This window comes from Martes martes (genome assembly GCF_963455335.1).
Source record: "Martes martes genome assembly, chromosome: 16".
NCBI classification, from domain to species: domain Eukaryota; kingdom Metazoa; phylum Chordata; class Mammalia; order Carnivora; family Mustelidae; genus Martes; species Martes martes.
The window spans coordinates 32,970,987-32,986,403 of NC_137904.1; the positions used below are offsets into that span (position 1 = coordinate 32,970,987).

The 15,417-nt window shown below is 41.3% G+C and overlaps 1 protein-coding gene across 1 annotated transcript; it reads right to left on the minus strand.

Annotated features, from left to right (window-relative positions):
- Positions 1-5,268: 5,268 nt before the first annotated feature.
- Positions 5,269-6,213, minus strand: LOC308357165 (olfactory receptor 4D2-like; the record flags this gene model as incomplete). The annotated part of the gene is made up of 1 exon (XM_080826637.1): positions 5,269-6,213. The coding sequence occupies one exon, from the start codon at positions 6,211-6,213 to the stop codon at positions 5,269-5,271; it is 945 nt and encodes a 314-aa protein (XP_080682763.1).
- Positions 6,214-15,417: the final 9,204 nt, after the last annotated feature.

The following is a 15,417-nucleotide window of genomic DNA, read 5'->3' on the forward strand; positions in this document are numbered from 1 at the left end:
CTCTTTAAGGAAATGCTTGATTGCAGAGCTGGAACAGGGAAGTACAAGATAAGCATGGGCATATCACTGGGCCAGAAAGTAAGGATGTGCTCAAAGAAGAAAAAGAACACAGAAGCCAGCTAGGAAAGACTCTAACTGGCCAAATATGGGGCAAATAAGTAATAGATTAGAAGTCAAGTGATTTTAAAAAGGAAAACACAAGTCCACACAGATATAAATAAACAAAAGAATAAATTGGAAGTTTGTTAAGGAACCATATATTGACAGTATCAAAGTACCTGCCCACAAAATATTTACTATTTTTCTTTTTTTTTTAAAGACTTTATTTATTTATTTGACAGACAGAGATTACAAGTAGGCAGAGAGGCAGGCAGAGAGAGAGGAGGGAGCAGGCTCCCTGCTGAGCAGAGACCCCCCCTGATGCAGGGCTCGATCCCAGGACCCTGAGACCACGACCCAAGCCAAAGGCAGAGGCTTTAACCCACTGAGCCACCCAGGTGCCCCTATTTACTATTTTTCAAGAGAAAATGATAACAAAGATGAGAAGCAATTCGGGGTCTCTTCTGGTTCCATACAAATTTTGGGATTGTTTGTTCCAGCTCTTTGAAAAATGACGTTGGAATTTTGATCAGGATGGCATTGGAAGTATAGATTGCTCTGGGCAGTACAGACATTTTAACAATGTTTATTCTTCCAATGCAAGAGCATGGAATGCTCTCCCATCTTTTTGTGTCTTCTTCAATTTCTTTTATGCATGTTCTTCGAGTACAGATCCTTTACTTCTTTGGTTAGGTTTATTCCCAGGTATCTTATGGTTCTTGGAGCTATAGTAAATGGAATTGATTCTCTAATTTCCCTATTTTTTCATTGTTAGTGTATGAAAGAAAGCAACTGATTTCTGTACATTGATTTTGTATCCTGCCACATTCCTGAATTGCTGTCTGAGTTCTAGTAGTCTGGGGATGGAGTCTTTTGGGTTTTCCACATAAAGTATCATATCATCTACAAAGAGAGAGAGTTTGACTTCTTCTTTGCCAATTTGAATACCTTTTCTTTCTTTTTGTTGTCTGATTGCTGTTGCTAGGAATTCTAGTACATGTTGAACAACAGTGGCAAGAATGGACACCCTTGTCGTGTTCCTAATCTCAAAGGGAAGGCTATCAGCTTTTCTCCATTGAGGATGATATTTGCTGTGGGTTTTTCATAGATAGATTTTTTTGAAGTTGAGGAATGTTCCCTCTATCCCTATACTTTGAATCATTTTAATCAGGAACAGATGCTGTATCTTATCAAATTCTTTTTCTGCATCAGTTGAGAGGACCATGTGGTTCTTCTCTCTTCTCTTATTGATTTGTTCTATCACATTGGTTGATTTGTGAATGTTGAACCACCCTTGCATCCCATGGATAACTCCCACCTGGTCATGGTGGATAATCTTTTTAAGGTACTGTTGGGTCCTCTTAACTAGGATCTTGTTGAGAATCTTGGCATCTGTATTCATCAGGGATATTGGTCTGAAATTCTCCTTTTTTGGTGGGGTCTTTGCCTGGTTTGGGGATCAGGGTAATGCTGGCTTTGTAAAAAGAGTCTGGAAGTTTTCCTTCTGTTTCTGTCTTTTGAAAAAGCTTCAGGAGAATAGGTATTTACCCCAAAGATACACATGTAGTGAAAAGAAGGGCCACCTGTACCCCAATATTCAGAGCAACAATGGCCACAGTCGCCAAGCTGTGGAAAGAACCAAGATGCCCTTCAACAGACAAATGGATAAAAAAGATATGGTCCGTATGTACAATGGAGTATTATGCCTCCATCAGAAAGGATGAATACCCAACTTTTGTATCAACATGGATGGGACAGGAAGAAATTATGCTGAGTGAAATAAATCAAGCAGAGTCAATTATCATATGGCTTCACTTACTTGTGGAGCATAAGGAATAACACAGAGGACATTGGGGGATGGGGAGGAGAAGTGAGTTGGGGGAAATCGGAGGGGGAGACAAACCATGAGAGACTGTGGACTCTGAGAAACAAACTGAGGGTTTTGTATGGGAGGGGTTGGGGGGTTGGGTGAGCCTGTGGTGGTGATTAAGGAGGGCACGTTTGCATGGAGCACTGGGTGTGGTGGATAAACTGTGAATTTTGGAACACTGAAAAAAATTAAATTAAATTAAATTTTAAAAAAAAGATGAGAAGCCTAACAGGTAATCAAAGTGATGGGACAGCAGTAATGGGACAAAGTGAAATCACTTGCACTTCGTAAGATGTAATAAGAACACAGCATGATTTCTGGGATGCCCCTGAAAAAGTCACCGAAATGCATCACCTGAGTCTAATCACCATGAAACATCAGAAAAATCTAAATCAAGGGACATTCTACAAAATCACTAGCCTGTAATCTTTGAAAGTGGCAAGATAACTAAATTCAAGGAGAAGCTCTTCCAGATTCAAGGAGCCTAAAAAGACATGACAACAAAATACAGATTGCAGTTTTGAACCAGATTCTCTTTCCATACAACTTTCCATACAACTTTGACATTTGGCAAAACTTGAAGCTGAAGATTGGACTCTAGCAATGTATTGTTACGGCATTAATGTTAATGATGGTATGGCAGTTCCATAAGAAAATGTCTTTGCAGAAAATGCATGTTTAAGTACTAAGGAATGGTGGGCATCAGGTTGGCTACTTACCCTCAAGCCTCCAAAAATAAAGTCCTTCATACTACACTGGCAACTTTTCTGTAAGTTTGAGATTTTTCAAGAAGTTAAAAAAAATTTTTTTTAATATCAGGAATCAGTTGCTTAACCAACTGAGCCACCCAGGCCCCCCCTAATTTTTAAAGTTAAGAAAATGTTTAAGTTAAAGTAAAAGAAATATGTAGAATATCTTTCTGTCCTCTAAATGAGATATCAGTAAGTGTTAATATTAGATATCAGTAAGAATTAATATCAAAATTAGGTATCAGTAAGAGTTAACATTAAAGCGAAAGGATTGATACACTGGACTACATTAAAATTAACACCCCATATAAAAAAGACAGACCATAAGCTGCAAGAAGATATTGCAATGCTGTAACTGAAAATAGAGCAGTAACCCAGTGATAGGAGAATTCCTACATTCACTAGAAAAAGTCAAGAGAAAGATTAACAAAAGGCTTTCATGGAAAAAGTGAATGCAATAAAAACATAGAAAGAAACATTAGGGAGGAGAGAAGTGCCAATTTCTACAGACTACAGAGAAATAATTTTTACCCACTAAACTTGCAGAGATTAAGAGGTCTGACAATATCAACTGTTAGAAGAATGTGAATCGATGGGAACACTTAGACACCACTTATGAACATGTAATTGGGCACAACAATTTTGGGAAACAATTTGGCACTATTTTGTAAAGTTATATGTTTGGAGATCTCAAAATTTAGCAATCCCATTACAAGATATATAACCCAAAACTCCTCCAAAAAGGCACTTGGAGACAGAGGAATATTGAAAATAGCACTGTTGGCAATAGCAAAAAACAAAACAAAACAAAACAAACAAACAACAACAACAAAAAACCAATAAACCTGAAAACAACCCAAATAATCTTAAAAATATAATGTTGAGTAAAAAAACCCCCAAACCCTAGAATATTATGTATAGTAGGATATTTTCATAATGCTCAAAATAAGCAAAACAAAGCAATATACTGAATATGTAAAACTGTGATAAAAATGTTTTTATAAGCAATAGGATGGCAAATGCAAAATTTAAGATGGTTTATTTTGGGGAGGAGTGAGTGAATGTGAGGGAAAGCACCCTCTGGGTATCAGTTACTGGTAACTTCTATTTCTTGAATCAAGTAGCCTTTACGAGAGCTTTCATAATGCTATAATATTTTATAACTTACATGTATTTTACATAATCTTTCATGTATTTTACATGTATTTTACACAATCTTTTGTTTGTAACAATTATTATACTACATTGAAAATGTAAAGAGGAAATACTCTGAACATCGATGACATTTTCCAATTTGAAAATAAAATAAAAACATTGAAAAAAGACTGGAAAAAAATAGTTACATGGTTTACCCAATGTTATCTCACACAATTTTTTTTATTAAATTCTTATGATAAATGTGGAGTTTGGAGGCCAGATATTATTTTAAGCAAGTTTATTGAAGAAGATGTCATGAGGCCAAGAGAGTCAAGTGAACCATCCCAGGTCAATCATCTGTTTGGTAAGTGGTGGGTTAGGGGTGTCTCATTTAAAGATTTACCTTGAAATCTTGTGCTGTTTCCAACAATCCAGGCTCACACCGAAACAGAGTATTGGAAAAAGAAGTCAAAATACAGACAGTAGATACCTCTTATGGAGAAATGGTACCAACATTTGGTGGAAACTGTCCACCAAGAAGGCAGAAACGAAAGTGTGGCTTTCCAGAATGCTTTCACGAGACTATACCTGTAATAAGATCATAAGAGTTCAAGCCATCCACCACAAATGAAAATAAGAATATTTTCTTGCAGACATGTCCCCAAACTGAGGTTCACTTTCTACTCTGTTTCACTCTCGGGCATGTCGCAGGGCCCTCTGGAGCTCAGCCCCAACCCTCTCCAGGCCTCCCTTCCTGCACGGAGGAATGGCCACCAAACACTTCCAAAACTCTACCCATCTGATGAAAGAAATGTCAGGGAGAAGGATAACAATGACAATAATCCTTGCCTAGGTTCTGGGTAAGGTTTATAAAAATCTTTTTCTACACGTTTTGGACTCTTACAAGAGATCTGGGAGTTTATGGGGACAGATACTGCTCTATGCCAGTGCGGTGAGGAAGAATCCATGAGCTCAAGAGAGGCCAGAGAGCTGCTCCAAGGTCACCAGTCTGGGAAGAAATGGGTCAGGGGCTCCCAACACAGGGCCAAAGCTTCAAGGCCTGTGCTTTCTCTAACACTCTGGATACCGACCCAAAAGGGCTGGGAAAACATGTGAACGAGAACCACTCTCACTGGGGAAATAGCCTCCTCAAAGAGGAAGCCATCCACCAAGAAGAGGAAAAGAAGGGTGTGGCTTTCCAGAACCATGAGAACACTTCTCATAACTCCAGCATAAACCTTAGCCACCAAAGCTGACTTTTTCCTTCTTCCTAAAAATCTGAGTCAGTTGCTTAGTTTTAAAACTCACCCTCCTAGGAGGACCTCCACACCATATCCACAAGCTCTGAAGACAGAAGACACAGTAGATTTCCCTCCATGTAACAAATGGGAAACAAAGCCAAGGAGAAGGGACCTACTCATTGTCGCTCCTTTTACAAACCAGCCGGCGCCTCCCTAGTCTCCTCACTGCTGCCTGCACCTCCTGGTTCCTCAGGGTATAGATCATGGGGTTGAGCATGGGGGTCATGACCGTGTGGCCGATGGACACAGCCTTGTCCATGGAGAAGGCAGTGAAGGGCCGGGCATAGAGGTAAATGCTGGGAATGAAAACCATAGACACGACGACAATGTGGGTGGTGCACGTGGAAGCTGCCTTCCTCCTCGCCTGCCCTGAGTGGGACCTCAGCATCACCAGGATGATCGTGTAAGATACCAGAAGGATAAGGAACCAGATGACATCCAACATTCCACTGTTGAATATCATGAGGGACTCCAGGAGAGAGGTGTCCGTGCAGGCAAGTCTCAGCACTTGGGGGACATCACAGTAGAAGTTATCCAGGATGTTGGGGCCACAGAAAGGCAATGGGAGCATCAGAGCCAGTTGGTAAATGGAATGGACAAATCCTACCATCCAGGCTGACACCACCAAGGCTACACAGAGCTGAGTGTTCATGATGGTGATGTAGTGGAGGGGCCGGGAGATGGCAACAAGGCGGTCATAGGCCATGACCGAGAGGAAGAAGACCATGGCACCTCCCAGAAAGTGGAAGAAGAAGATCTGGGCCATGCAGCCCTGGTAGGAGATGGTCTTCTTCTCAGAGAGAAAGTCCACCAGCATCTTTGGGGCAGTGACAGAGGAGAAACAGAGGTCTATGACAGCCAGATTTCGGAGCAGAAAGTACATGGGAGTGTGGAGCCGGGTATCTGAGGTCACTGTGACCATGATGAGGAGGTTTCCCACGACAGTGGTGGTGTAGACAAACAGGAACACCAGGAACAGGAAGAGCTGGAGCTCTGGAGTCTCTGAGAACCCCAGAAAGACAAACTCTGATACCCACGTGAGGTTCCCTGGCTCCATGGCACCCTCTCCATCCTCCTAAAGAAAAGGAATCATAGATACAGATGCATGGAGTCACTTTAAGTGCTCATTCGGGGCTCCAGCTGAGTTGTGCGGGTCCAGAGGACGGAGCCTCACGTGCAGACCATATCACCAGGTGCTATTATTAATGGGCTTGTCAGCAGACAGCTGACAAGCTAGTGCTGTCATATACATTCGTGAGATATCTTAAAGCCATCCAGAGACATATGCAACCTGCCTTTCAAAGATTCCATGGGATCCAGTCTGGGGACACAGTGGAGTCCAACACACCCGCCGTCAAATTCAGGGCTTCTAGTCACTCGAGATTTGACCTTGATTAAGCTACTTAATCTCTCTGAGTCTCAGTTTCCACATCTGTAAGACAGGAATAAACACATCTTCTTTAGAGAATTGTCTAGGGCATGAAATAGAATAACCCGTCAAGTTCCTTAGAAAGTGTCTGGAAACGAATCACTCTGGCAATCACTTCTTCTGGGTATTCTCCTCCACTAAGACATCCTCCCTTCTTCTGGTCTCAAATACACTTTTCTAGCAATCACTTTTCATGCAACATTTACCACATCCTCATGTTAATGGGCTTTTCCTGTGACTACGGTTTTCTTCCACAGTTTAACTGAAAGTTCCTGGAGGCAGAAAGACACGGATCTTTATTTGTGCCCCACAGTGCCCATCTTGGCGGACAGTCAATGCTCCCAAGTCAGGTGGGGTTGATGCTGGGTTCGTGAAGAGCTGTGGGGTGCAGTCCCTTACCTGGTGAGGCCTGGAAAGAAACGGAGTGTGTGCTGAGACAAGAGAGAGGCCAAGGTGAGAGAGAGTCTCTGGTTTAAGAAATAGGTGATGAATATTGCATGACGGAGACTCCGAGAACTCTGCTGAAAGGAACAAGAAGTTTAGAAGATGTTACTGATACAAGGGGAGAAGATGGAGGAAGATGTTGAAACAATAGCGTAGAAACAGACAAAGGAATCAAGGTAGGGGAGGAAGAGGAGGGGAGAGGGTGGAAGAGAGCAGGTGAAGGAAAGGGAAATGGGAAGGTTGGGGGAGGAGGGAAGAGGGCAAAGCTGGAGAAGGAGGTGAGGGGGAGATAGAGAGGGGGACGTGTTAGGGTGGGGGCCTCCCCATTCCTCCTGCCCATTCTCAGTCCCATCCTCTCCTGGGTGCCTACAGCGGTCCATCAGAGATCAATGGTCAAGTTCATCTCGTTCTTTGTCTTCCATTTGCTTCCACCGCAAGCCAGTTCTAAAAGACTGTCAGGGCGCCTGGGTGGCTCAGTTGGTTGAACGACTGCCTTCGGCTCAGGTCATGATCCCGGACTTCCAGGATCGAGTTCCGCATCGGGCTCCCAGCTCCTTGGGGAGTCTGCTTCTCTCTCTGACCTTCTCCTCTCTCATGCTCTCTCTCACTCATTCCCTCTCAAATAAATAAATAAAATCTTAAAAAAAAAATTTTTTTTAAAAGACTGTCAGTGAGACCTTTCTAAGCTCATATCTGATCACATTTCTCTCTCATTATAATCTTCCAATGACTCTCTAGTGCCCCTGGTTTATAACTCAAACTCTTCGAAGCCTCCTAACATGCTTGGTGGACTCACAGGGATTTTGTGGTGTGTTTCCTCACGCTCTGCTCCCAGCACCCTCCATCCCTGCTTGGTAGTTAAAAGCCTGGGTTTTCACATGTGACCTGAGGCGTCTGTTTTCAACATATTTCCCCTGAATTCCTTCCCGAGACTCTCCTCACACTTTAAACATACTAGCATCTAGTCTATGTCACTTGTTTAATCTCCCCATGTTCCAGTAAGTGTTTCTGGGTCCTTCTCGCAGCTGACTTATCTACAGAGCAGAAAACCTGGGTGTCTCACCTTCCTCCAGCCCAGGATGGGAGAATGGCTTCAGGTCTCACATCATCTTGGAGATTTCCTTCCTGCAACGTCAGTTCCCTGGCCACTGCCCACACGTCACCTATGACAGCAGGGGTGACCCTGGGGAGAGAGGACATATCCTCAGGGACACACTGTTGAACTGGGCTCGGCTCTAGGAGCAGAGCTGAGCTGATTCCCGCCCCACCACCACCATTTTCTCTGGAGGCAAGGGAACAGAGGGGGTTGTTAAAAAGTTTCTAAAGGTCTCAAAACCACTTACTCTCTAAGAGATCTTCCTTAGGGGCCCAAGTACCAAGGACAATGAAAACTTTAGAGATTTGCAGGATGTGGGATTCTCAGCCCATGATCTAAAAGAGACTCTGGGAGTTTTCTTCGACAAACCCATTTGTTAGACCAGGGATTCTTACCCTTAAAAGAAGCAGCTGGGGGTGCCTGCATGGCTCCATAGGTTGAGGGTCTGCCTTCCACTCAGGCCGTGATCTCTGGGTCTTGGGATGGAGCCCCGTATCAGGCTTCCTGCTCACGGGGCGGGGTGGTGGAGCTGGAGTCTGCTTCTCACTCTCTCGCTCTCTCCCCCTCTCCATCACTCCTTTTCTCTCTCTCTTTTTCTAATAAATAAATAAAATCTTAAAAAGAAAAAAAGAACCACCTGGAGAGCTTTTGAAGCCCGAGTAGTGTGTCCCCAGCTCCAGATTTTCTCATTCAGCAATAATAAGGCCAAGAATCTGCATCTGGAACGAGTTCTCAGATGATGCTGACACTCCGGCTCTGAGCTACACACTCAGCTCCACTGACTGTTCTTTCTCGGGTGGGTGCACTCAGAATCATCACACTAATAGGTTTGATTCCTTTCTTCTTCTCCTCCTACTTTTTCTTTTTCTCCTTGTCCTTCTACTTATAAACTTAATCGATCTCTATTTAGAGAAATTCATAGGTGGGAAAATGTTTCTAAACTACAGTGGAAACTTATGAAAAATCTTGTCCCTTATTTTACCTACCAGACCCTCTGATTGATTTACTATCCGTATTCCAGGTTTACTCACATTATCTATAAAATGCTGGAATTTTTAAATTTGTTCTTTAAACTCAATTCATTATAATACAACGTATTACGAGTTTCAAGGGTAGTGTTTAGGGATTCATCAGTTCCATATAACACCCAGTGCTCATCACATCACATGCCCTCCTTAATGCCCATCACCCAGTTTCCCCATCCCCCACGCACGTCCCCTTCGGCAACCCTCACTTTGTTTCCTGTAGTTAAGAGTCTCTTATGGGGGGCCCCTGGGTGGCTCAGTGGGTTAAACCTCTGCCTTTGGCTCAGGTCATGATCTCAGAGTCCTGGGATCGAGTCCTGCATCGGGCTCTCTGCTTGGCAGGGAGCCTGCTTCCTCCTCTCTCTCTCTCTCTGCCTGCCTCTCTGCCTGCTTGTGGTCTCTGTCAAATAAATAAATAAAACCTTTTTTTAAAAAAGTCTCTTATGGTTCGTCTTACTCTGTGATTTTGTTTTATTTTATTTTTGCCTCCCACTCCTATGATCATCTTTTTTGTTTCTTAAATTCCACATACGAATGAGATCATACATTAACTGTCTTTCTCTGACTGACTTATTTCACTTAGGATAATACTCTCTAGTTCCGTCCATGACATTTTAAACGGTAAGATTTCATTTTTTTCATGTCTGAGTAATATTCCATTGTATATAAAGTGCTAGAGTTTTTATGCATGAATTATTACTGCTTCTAACACATGGATTCCTACAAGAAATTCCTGTAATTTCTCATGATAAGAACCGGATCAAAACAGGAATTGACTGCCCTTGTAAGCTTGATGTGATGTAAAACCTGATTTCTTAGACTTCTCTGATCTACACAGCATTTCTAGGCTGGGCCACTGCAAATGTTCACCCTTGGCCAAATAAAGTTCTGCCTCTGGCACATAAGAATACAATGTAAAGATCTTCCACATACAAGAGATGTAGATGAAAAAACAAACCAACCTGGGTGCCAGAGTGTCTCAGTCTTTTCAAGTGCCAGGTCATAATCTCAGGGTCCTGGGATGGAGCCCACTTCAGGCTTCCCTGCTCAGTGGTGAATTGGATTCTCCCTCTCCCTCTGCCCCTCCAGCCTCCCTGCTCAGGCTCAGTCACTGTCTCTCTCTCTCTCAAGTAAATAAATAAAATCTTAAAAAACCAACCAACCAAACCACCACTGATTCTTATTTAGAACTTCAGTCTATTTCAAAATTTGATCACTTGAAACCAGTTAGCCTGGATTGATTCTGGTGAAGGGAACAGGACTTGCACATTTCATTGACTATCACGTGGGAGATTTTGAGTTCTGATTCTGACTTAGCTTTCACTAAGAGAAAATGAATATGTTTCAGTTCATATATTTCCCCTGTCAAGGCACATATGGGTTTGTAGAATGTCCACCAGACCACCTCTGTCCACTGCATCCACTAGGCAACAAAATGAATTCCAAAGACCAGAATGGCAGGAAGAGAGGAATCACACTAAAGACCCAGTCATGGAAAATATGATATATGTATGTATATGTATGTATAGATATATGTAGCATATATCTAAGAAAAGAAATATTTCTCAGACTTAACTGTTGTTACCACTTCAAACTTAAATGGATACATCCAGAAGCAACTTCATTTAGATTCCCATTGAGGGTGCCCAGCATCACTGATAATCAATAATTCTCCCGTTATGATGGTCGGTTTTATATGTCACCTTGACTGGTCTATAGTTCCCAGTTATTCGATCCAACACTAATCTAGGAGTTGCTGTGAAGGTACTTCACAGATGTGATTGTTATCTACAATCGATTGATTTTAAGTGAAAGAGAATTTCCTAGATAATCTGGAAGTGCCTGATTCAATGAGTTAAAAAGCCTTGAGGGCAGGCCTGAGGTTTCCTTGAAGAAGGTGACATTCTGGACTGTGGCTTCAGCTCATGCAAAGTCCCCACCTGCCCTTCCTGACTCCCATCCTGTGCATTTCTACTGGCCTGGGGGTCAGTCTCACAATCATATAAGCCAACTCCTTGCAATAAATCTCTTATTAGGCATATGTCATCTATATCCAACTTGTCATGTTGCTCTGGTGGAACTCGGGTGGATACACCACCTTTCATGGATCCAATGTAAAGTAAACATTTAGGTAAGGTTGAATGAGGTCTTTTCCTCCTCACACCTCAGTCATCCCTGAACTTGATTAAAAATCCAACTGGAGGGGCACCTGGGTGGCTCAGTCAATTGGGCTTCTGCTTTCGGCTTGAGTCATGATCTCACGGTCCTGGGATCAAGCTCCACATCAGGCTCCTGGCTCAGCAGGGGAGTCTGCTTCTCCTTCTCCCTCTGCCCCTACTCATGAACTCTCTCTTGCTCACTCTCTCAAATAAGTAAATAAAATCTTTTAAAAAATCAAACTGGAGGGTGCCTGGGTGGCTCAGTGGGTTAAGCTGCTGCCTTCGGCTCAGGTCATGATCTCAGGGTCCTGAGATCGAGTCCCAAATCAGGCTCTCTGCTCAGCAGGGAATTCAATTTAAAATTTAAAAATGGGCAGAAGACATGAACACATATCTCTCCAAAGAAGACATCTAGATGGACAACAGACACATGAAAAGACACTCAACATCACTCATCACCAGGGAAATGCAAATCAAAACCACAATGAGAGATCACCTCATACCTTTCAGAAATCAAAACCACAAGAAATAATAAATGTTGGCGGGGCTGTGGAGAAAAAGGATCCCTCATGCACTTTGGTGGGAATGCAAACTGGTGCAGCCACTATGGAAAACAGTATGGAATTCCTCAAAAAATAAAAAATAGAACTATCCTACAAACTAGTAATCACACTACTGGTTATTTACCCAAAGAACATGAAAACAGTAATTTCAAAGGATGTGTGCCCATATGTTTCCTGCAACATTATTTACAATAATGGCTATTTACAATAGCCAAATTATGGAAACAGCCCACGTGTCCATCGACAGATGAATGGATAAAGAAGATGTGGTGTATGAATATATATGTGTGTGTGTGTGTGTATATGTTGTATATACATTGTATATACATATACTATATATGTATATATACATATATGTATATACATATGCATATACAGATACATATGCATATACATATATATGTATATATGTATATACATGTACATATATGTGTATATATATTTATACACATAAATATAAAATATGTATATATATTCATACACATACATATATATGAATGTATATTAATATATTCATACACATACATATATAAACAAAGGAATATTATTCAGCCATATGAAGTAATGAAATCTTGCCATTTCCAACAACATGGATGGGTCTAGACAGTATAATGCTAATTGAGATAAATCAGTAAGAGAAAGACAAATATCATTTCACTCATATGTAGAATTTAAGAAACAAAATAAATGAACAAAGGGGAAAAAAGAGACAAACCAAAAAATAGACTTTTAACTATAGAAGGCCAACAGAGGGGAGGTGGGTGGTGGGATGGGTGAAACAGGTGAAGGAGATTAGGAGGACAGCTTGATGAGCACTGAGTAATAGATGGAATTGTTGAATCACTATAAACTATAAACCACTATAGACTAATTTAACACTGTACATTGACTATAGGGGAATTAAGTTGAAGAAAAATATTAATGAGAAGTCAAAAAAACAATTGTAAATGGGAATGGGTGGAGGAACTAACATTAACTGAATGCCTCCAATATGCTAAGACCTGTGTTGGAATTTTTCCATTTGCCCCACTGACCCACACAACACTGTGAGCTATTATGGAAATTTCATAGCTAAAGAAGTAGAGATACAATGATGTCCAAAAAGAACACAACCAGCAGGAGTTAGAGCCCAGATAAAGCACCTTGGCTGCAAATCCTGTTAATGTCTCACTATACAATTTAAGGCAGCATCAGAACTTGAGAAATGTTTTTAATTTAGACCATTTTATGAACAATTTCTTTTAAATTTTTTCTCTACCATCTTTATGAAAGACATTGCACCAATCCATTAAGGTTTCATGACATTTTTTATTTTTATTTTTTTTTATTTATTGAGATAGAGAGAGAGCATGAGCTGGTGGGGAGGGAGAGACAATCTTAAGCAGGCTCCACTCCCAGTACAGAGCCTAATTGTGGGCTTGATCTTACCACACTGAAAATCATGACCTGAGCAGAAATCAGAGGCAGACACTCAATCCACAGAAACTCAGATGCCCCATAGGGTTCATATATTTAGATATGAGTCACATTTACACCATAAACATAGCAAGCTTCAATAAGAGTTGTCTTAAATTCTCATGGATATTTAAATTTTAAAAGCTCTCATGCATATAGCTCTGTTCATCAAAAGGGGGTACCGCTCAACAAATTCAGTTCAAAACTGAGTATCTCGTGTTGGGGAATGATCACGTGTAAGATACATCTGAGGAAATGTCTCCCATTTCTCTCCTTTAGGTCAATGTTATAAATTATAATTAGCATTTCTATGCTTCCTACCATCCTTAGAATTGAATTCCGGATCACGTAAAAGTAAAATTTTCATAAATTAAGAAAGGAACTCAAGATAACTTTTTATTTATTTTATTTTATTTTTTTAAAGATTTTATTTATTTCTTGAACAGACAGAGATCACAATTAGGCAGAGAGGCAGGCAGAGAGAGAGAGAGGAGGAAGCAGGCTCCTTGCTGAGCAGAGAGCCTAATGCAGGGCTTGATCTCAAGACACTGGGATATTATGTTAGTTATGTTATGTTATGTTATGTTATGTTATGTTATGTTAGTCACCATACAATACATCATTGCTTTTTGATGTAGTGTTTCAAGATTCATTGTTTACATATAACACCCAGTGCTCCATGCAATACATGTCCTCCTTAATACCCACCATCAGGCCCACACATGTCTATGCTGCCCAGAGCAATCTTTCAGTGCCATCCTGATCAAAACACCAATGGCATTTTTCAAAGTACTGGAACAAACAATCCTAAAATTTATATGGAAAGAGAAAAGACCCCGGATTGCCAAGGAAATGTTGAAAAAGAAAAACAAAGCTGGGGGCATCATGTTTCCTGATTTCAAGGTTTACTACAAATCTGTGATCACCAAGACAGCATGGTACTGGCACAAAAACAGACACATAGACTGATGGAACAGAGTAGAGAGCCCAGATATGGACCCTCAACCCTATGGTCAAATAATCTTCGACAAAGCAGGAAAAAATATCCAGTGGAAAAAAAGGCACTCTTCAATAAATGGTGCTGGGAAAACTGGACAGCTATGTATAGAAGAATGAAACTCGACCATTTTCTTATACCATACACAGAGATAAACTCAAAATGGATGAAAGACCTCAACGTGAGACAGGAATCCATCAAAATCCTAGAGGAGAACTTAGGCAGTAACGTCTTCAACATTGGCCATAGCAACTTCGTTCAAGGCACATCTCCAAAGGCAAGGGAAACAAAAGTGAAAATGAACTTTTGGGACTTCATCATGATAAAAAGCTTGTTCACACAAAGGAAACAGTCAACAAAACAAAGAGGCAAAACAAATTCGCTAATGACACTATAGACAAAGGGCTGATAGCCAAGATCTATAAAGGACCTCTCAAACTCAAGATGCCTTTTAAAAAATTGAAGCAGTAAATGACTTCTGATCATTTTAAATGGAATCAAGAGATTGAAAGGACACAGGAAAACTGACAACCATCAGTGAATGCAAATACCTAGCTGAGTAAAGTTACAGAAGTCCATAGATAAAGAAAGAAGAGTAAAAGCAGGGAGCAGAAAAGATTGTGGTTATTCCAGAATTAAGATGAGATTGTTCACCAGTCATCACAGATATTCATCCACAGCTGAGAACTCTCCAGGTTTTCACTCGTGTCTGTGGGAAACCTTGAATTTCACGTCCCACCCACAGCCTTGCCTCTAAACTTGGAGTCAGAGGAACCAAGTCCTGGCCAAGCTCTGCCACTTACTTGCTGTTCACCACTGAGCAGGTCACCTCTCCCTGAGCTCTCTCATTGTTAAAATGTTTAATATAATAATAATATATCCACTGTCCATCTTATGAGGAAGAGATTAAAGTGAGAATGTGCCAGAGCACCTGGGTCATTCAGTCATTTGAGGATCTGGCCCTTTGATTTCAGGTCCGGTCATGATCTTGGGGTCCTCCTCAGCAGGGAGTCTGGCTTGAGATTCTCCCTCTCCATCTCCCTCTGTCCCTTCCCCGGACACAGTCTCTCTCTCTCTCTCTCTCTCTCTCTCA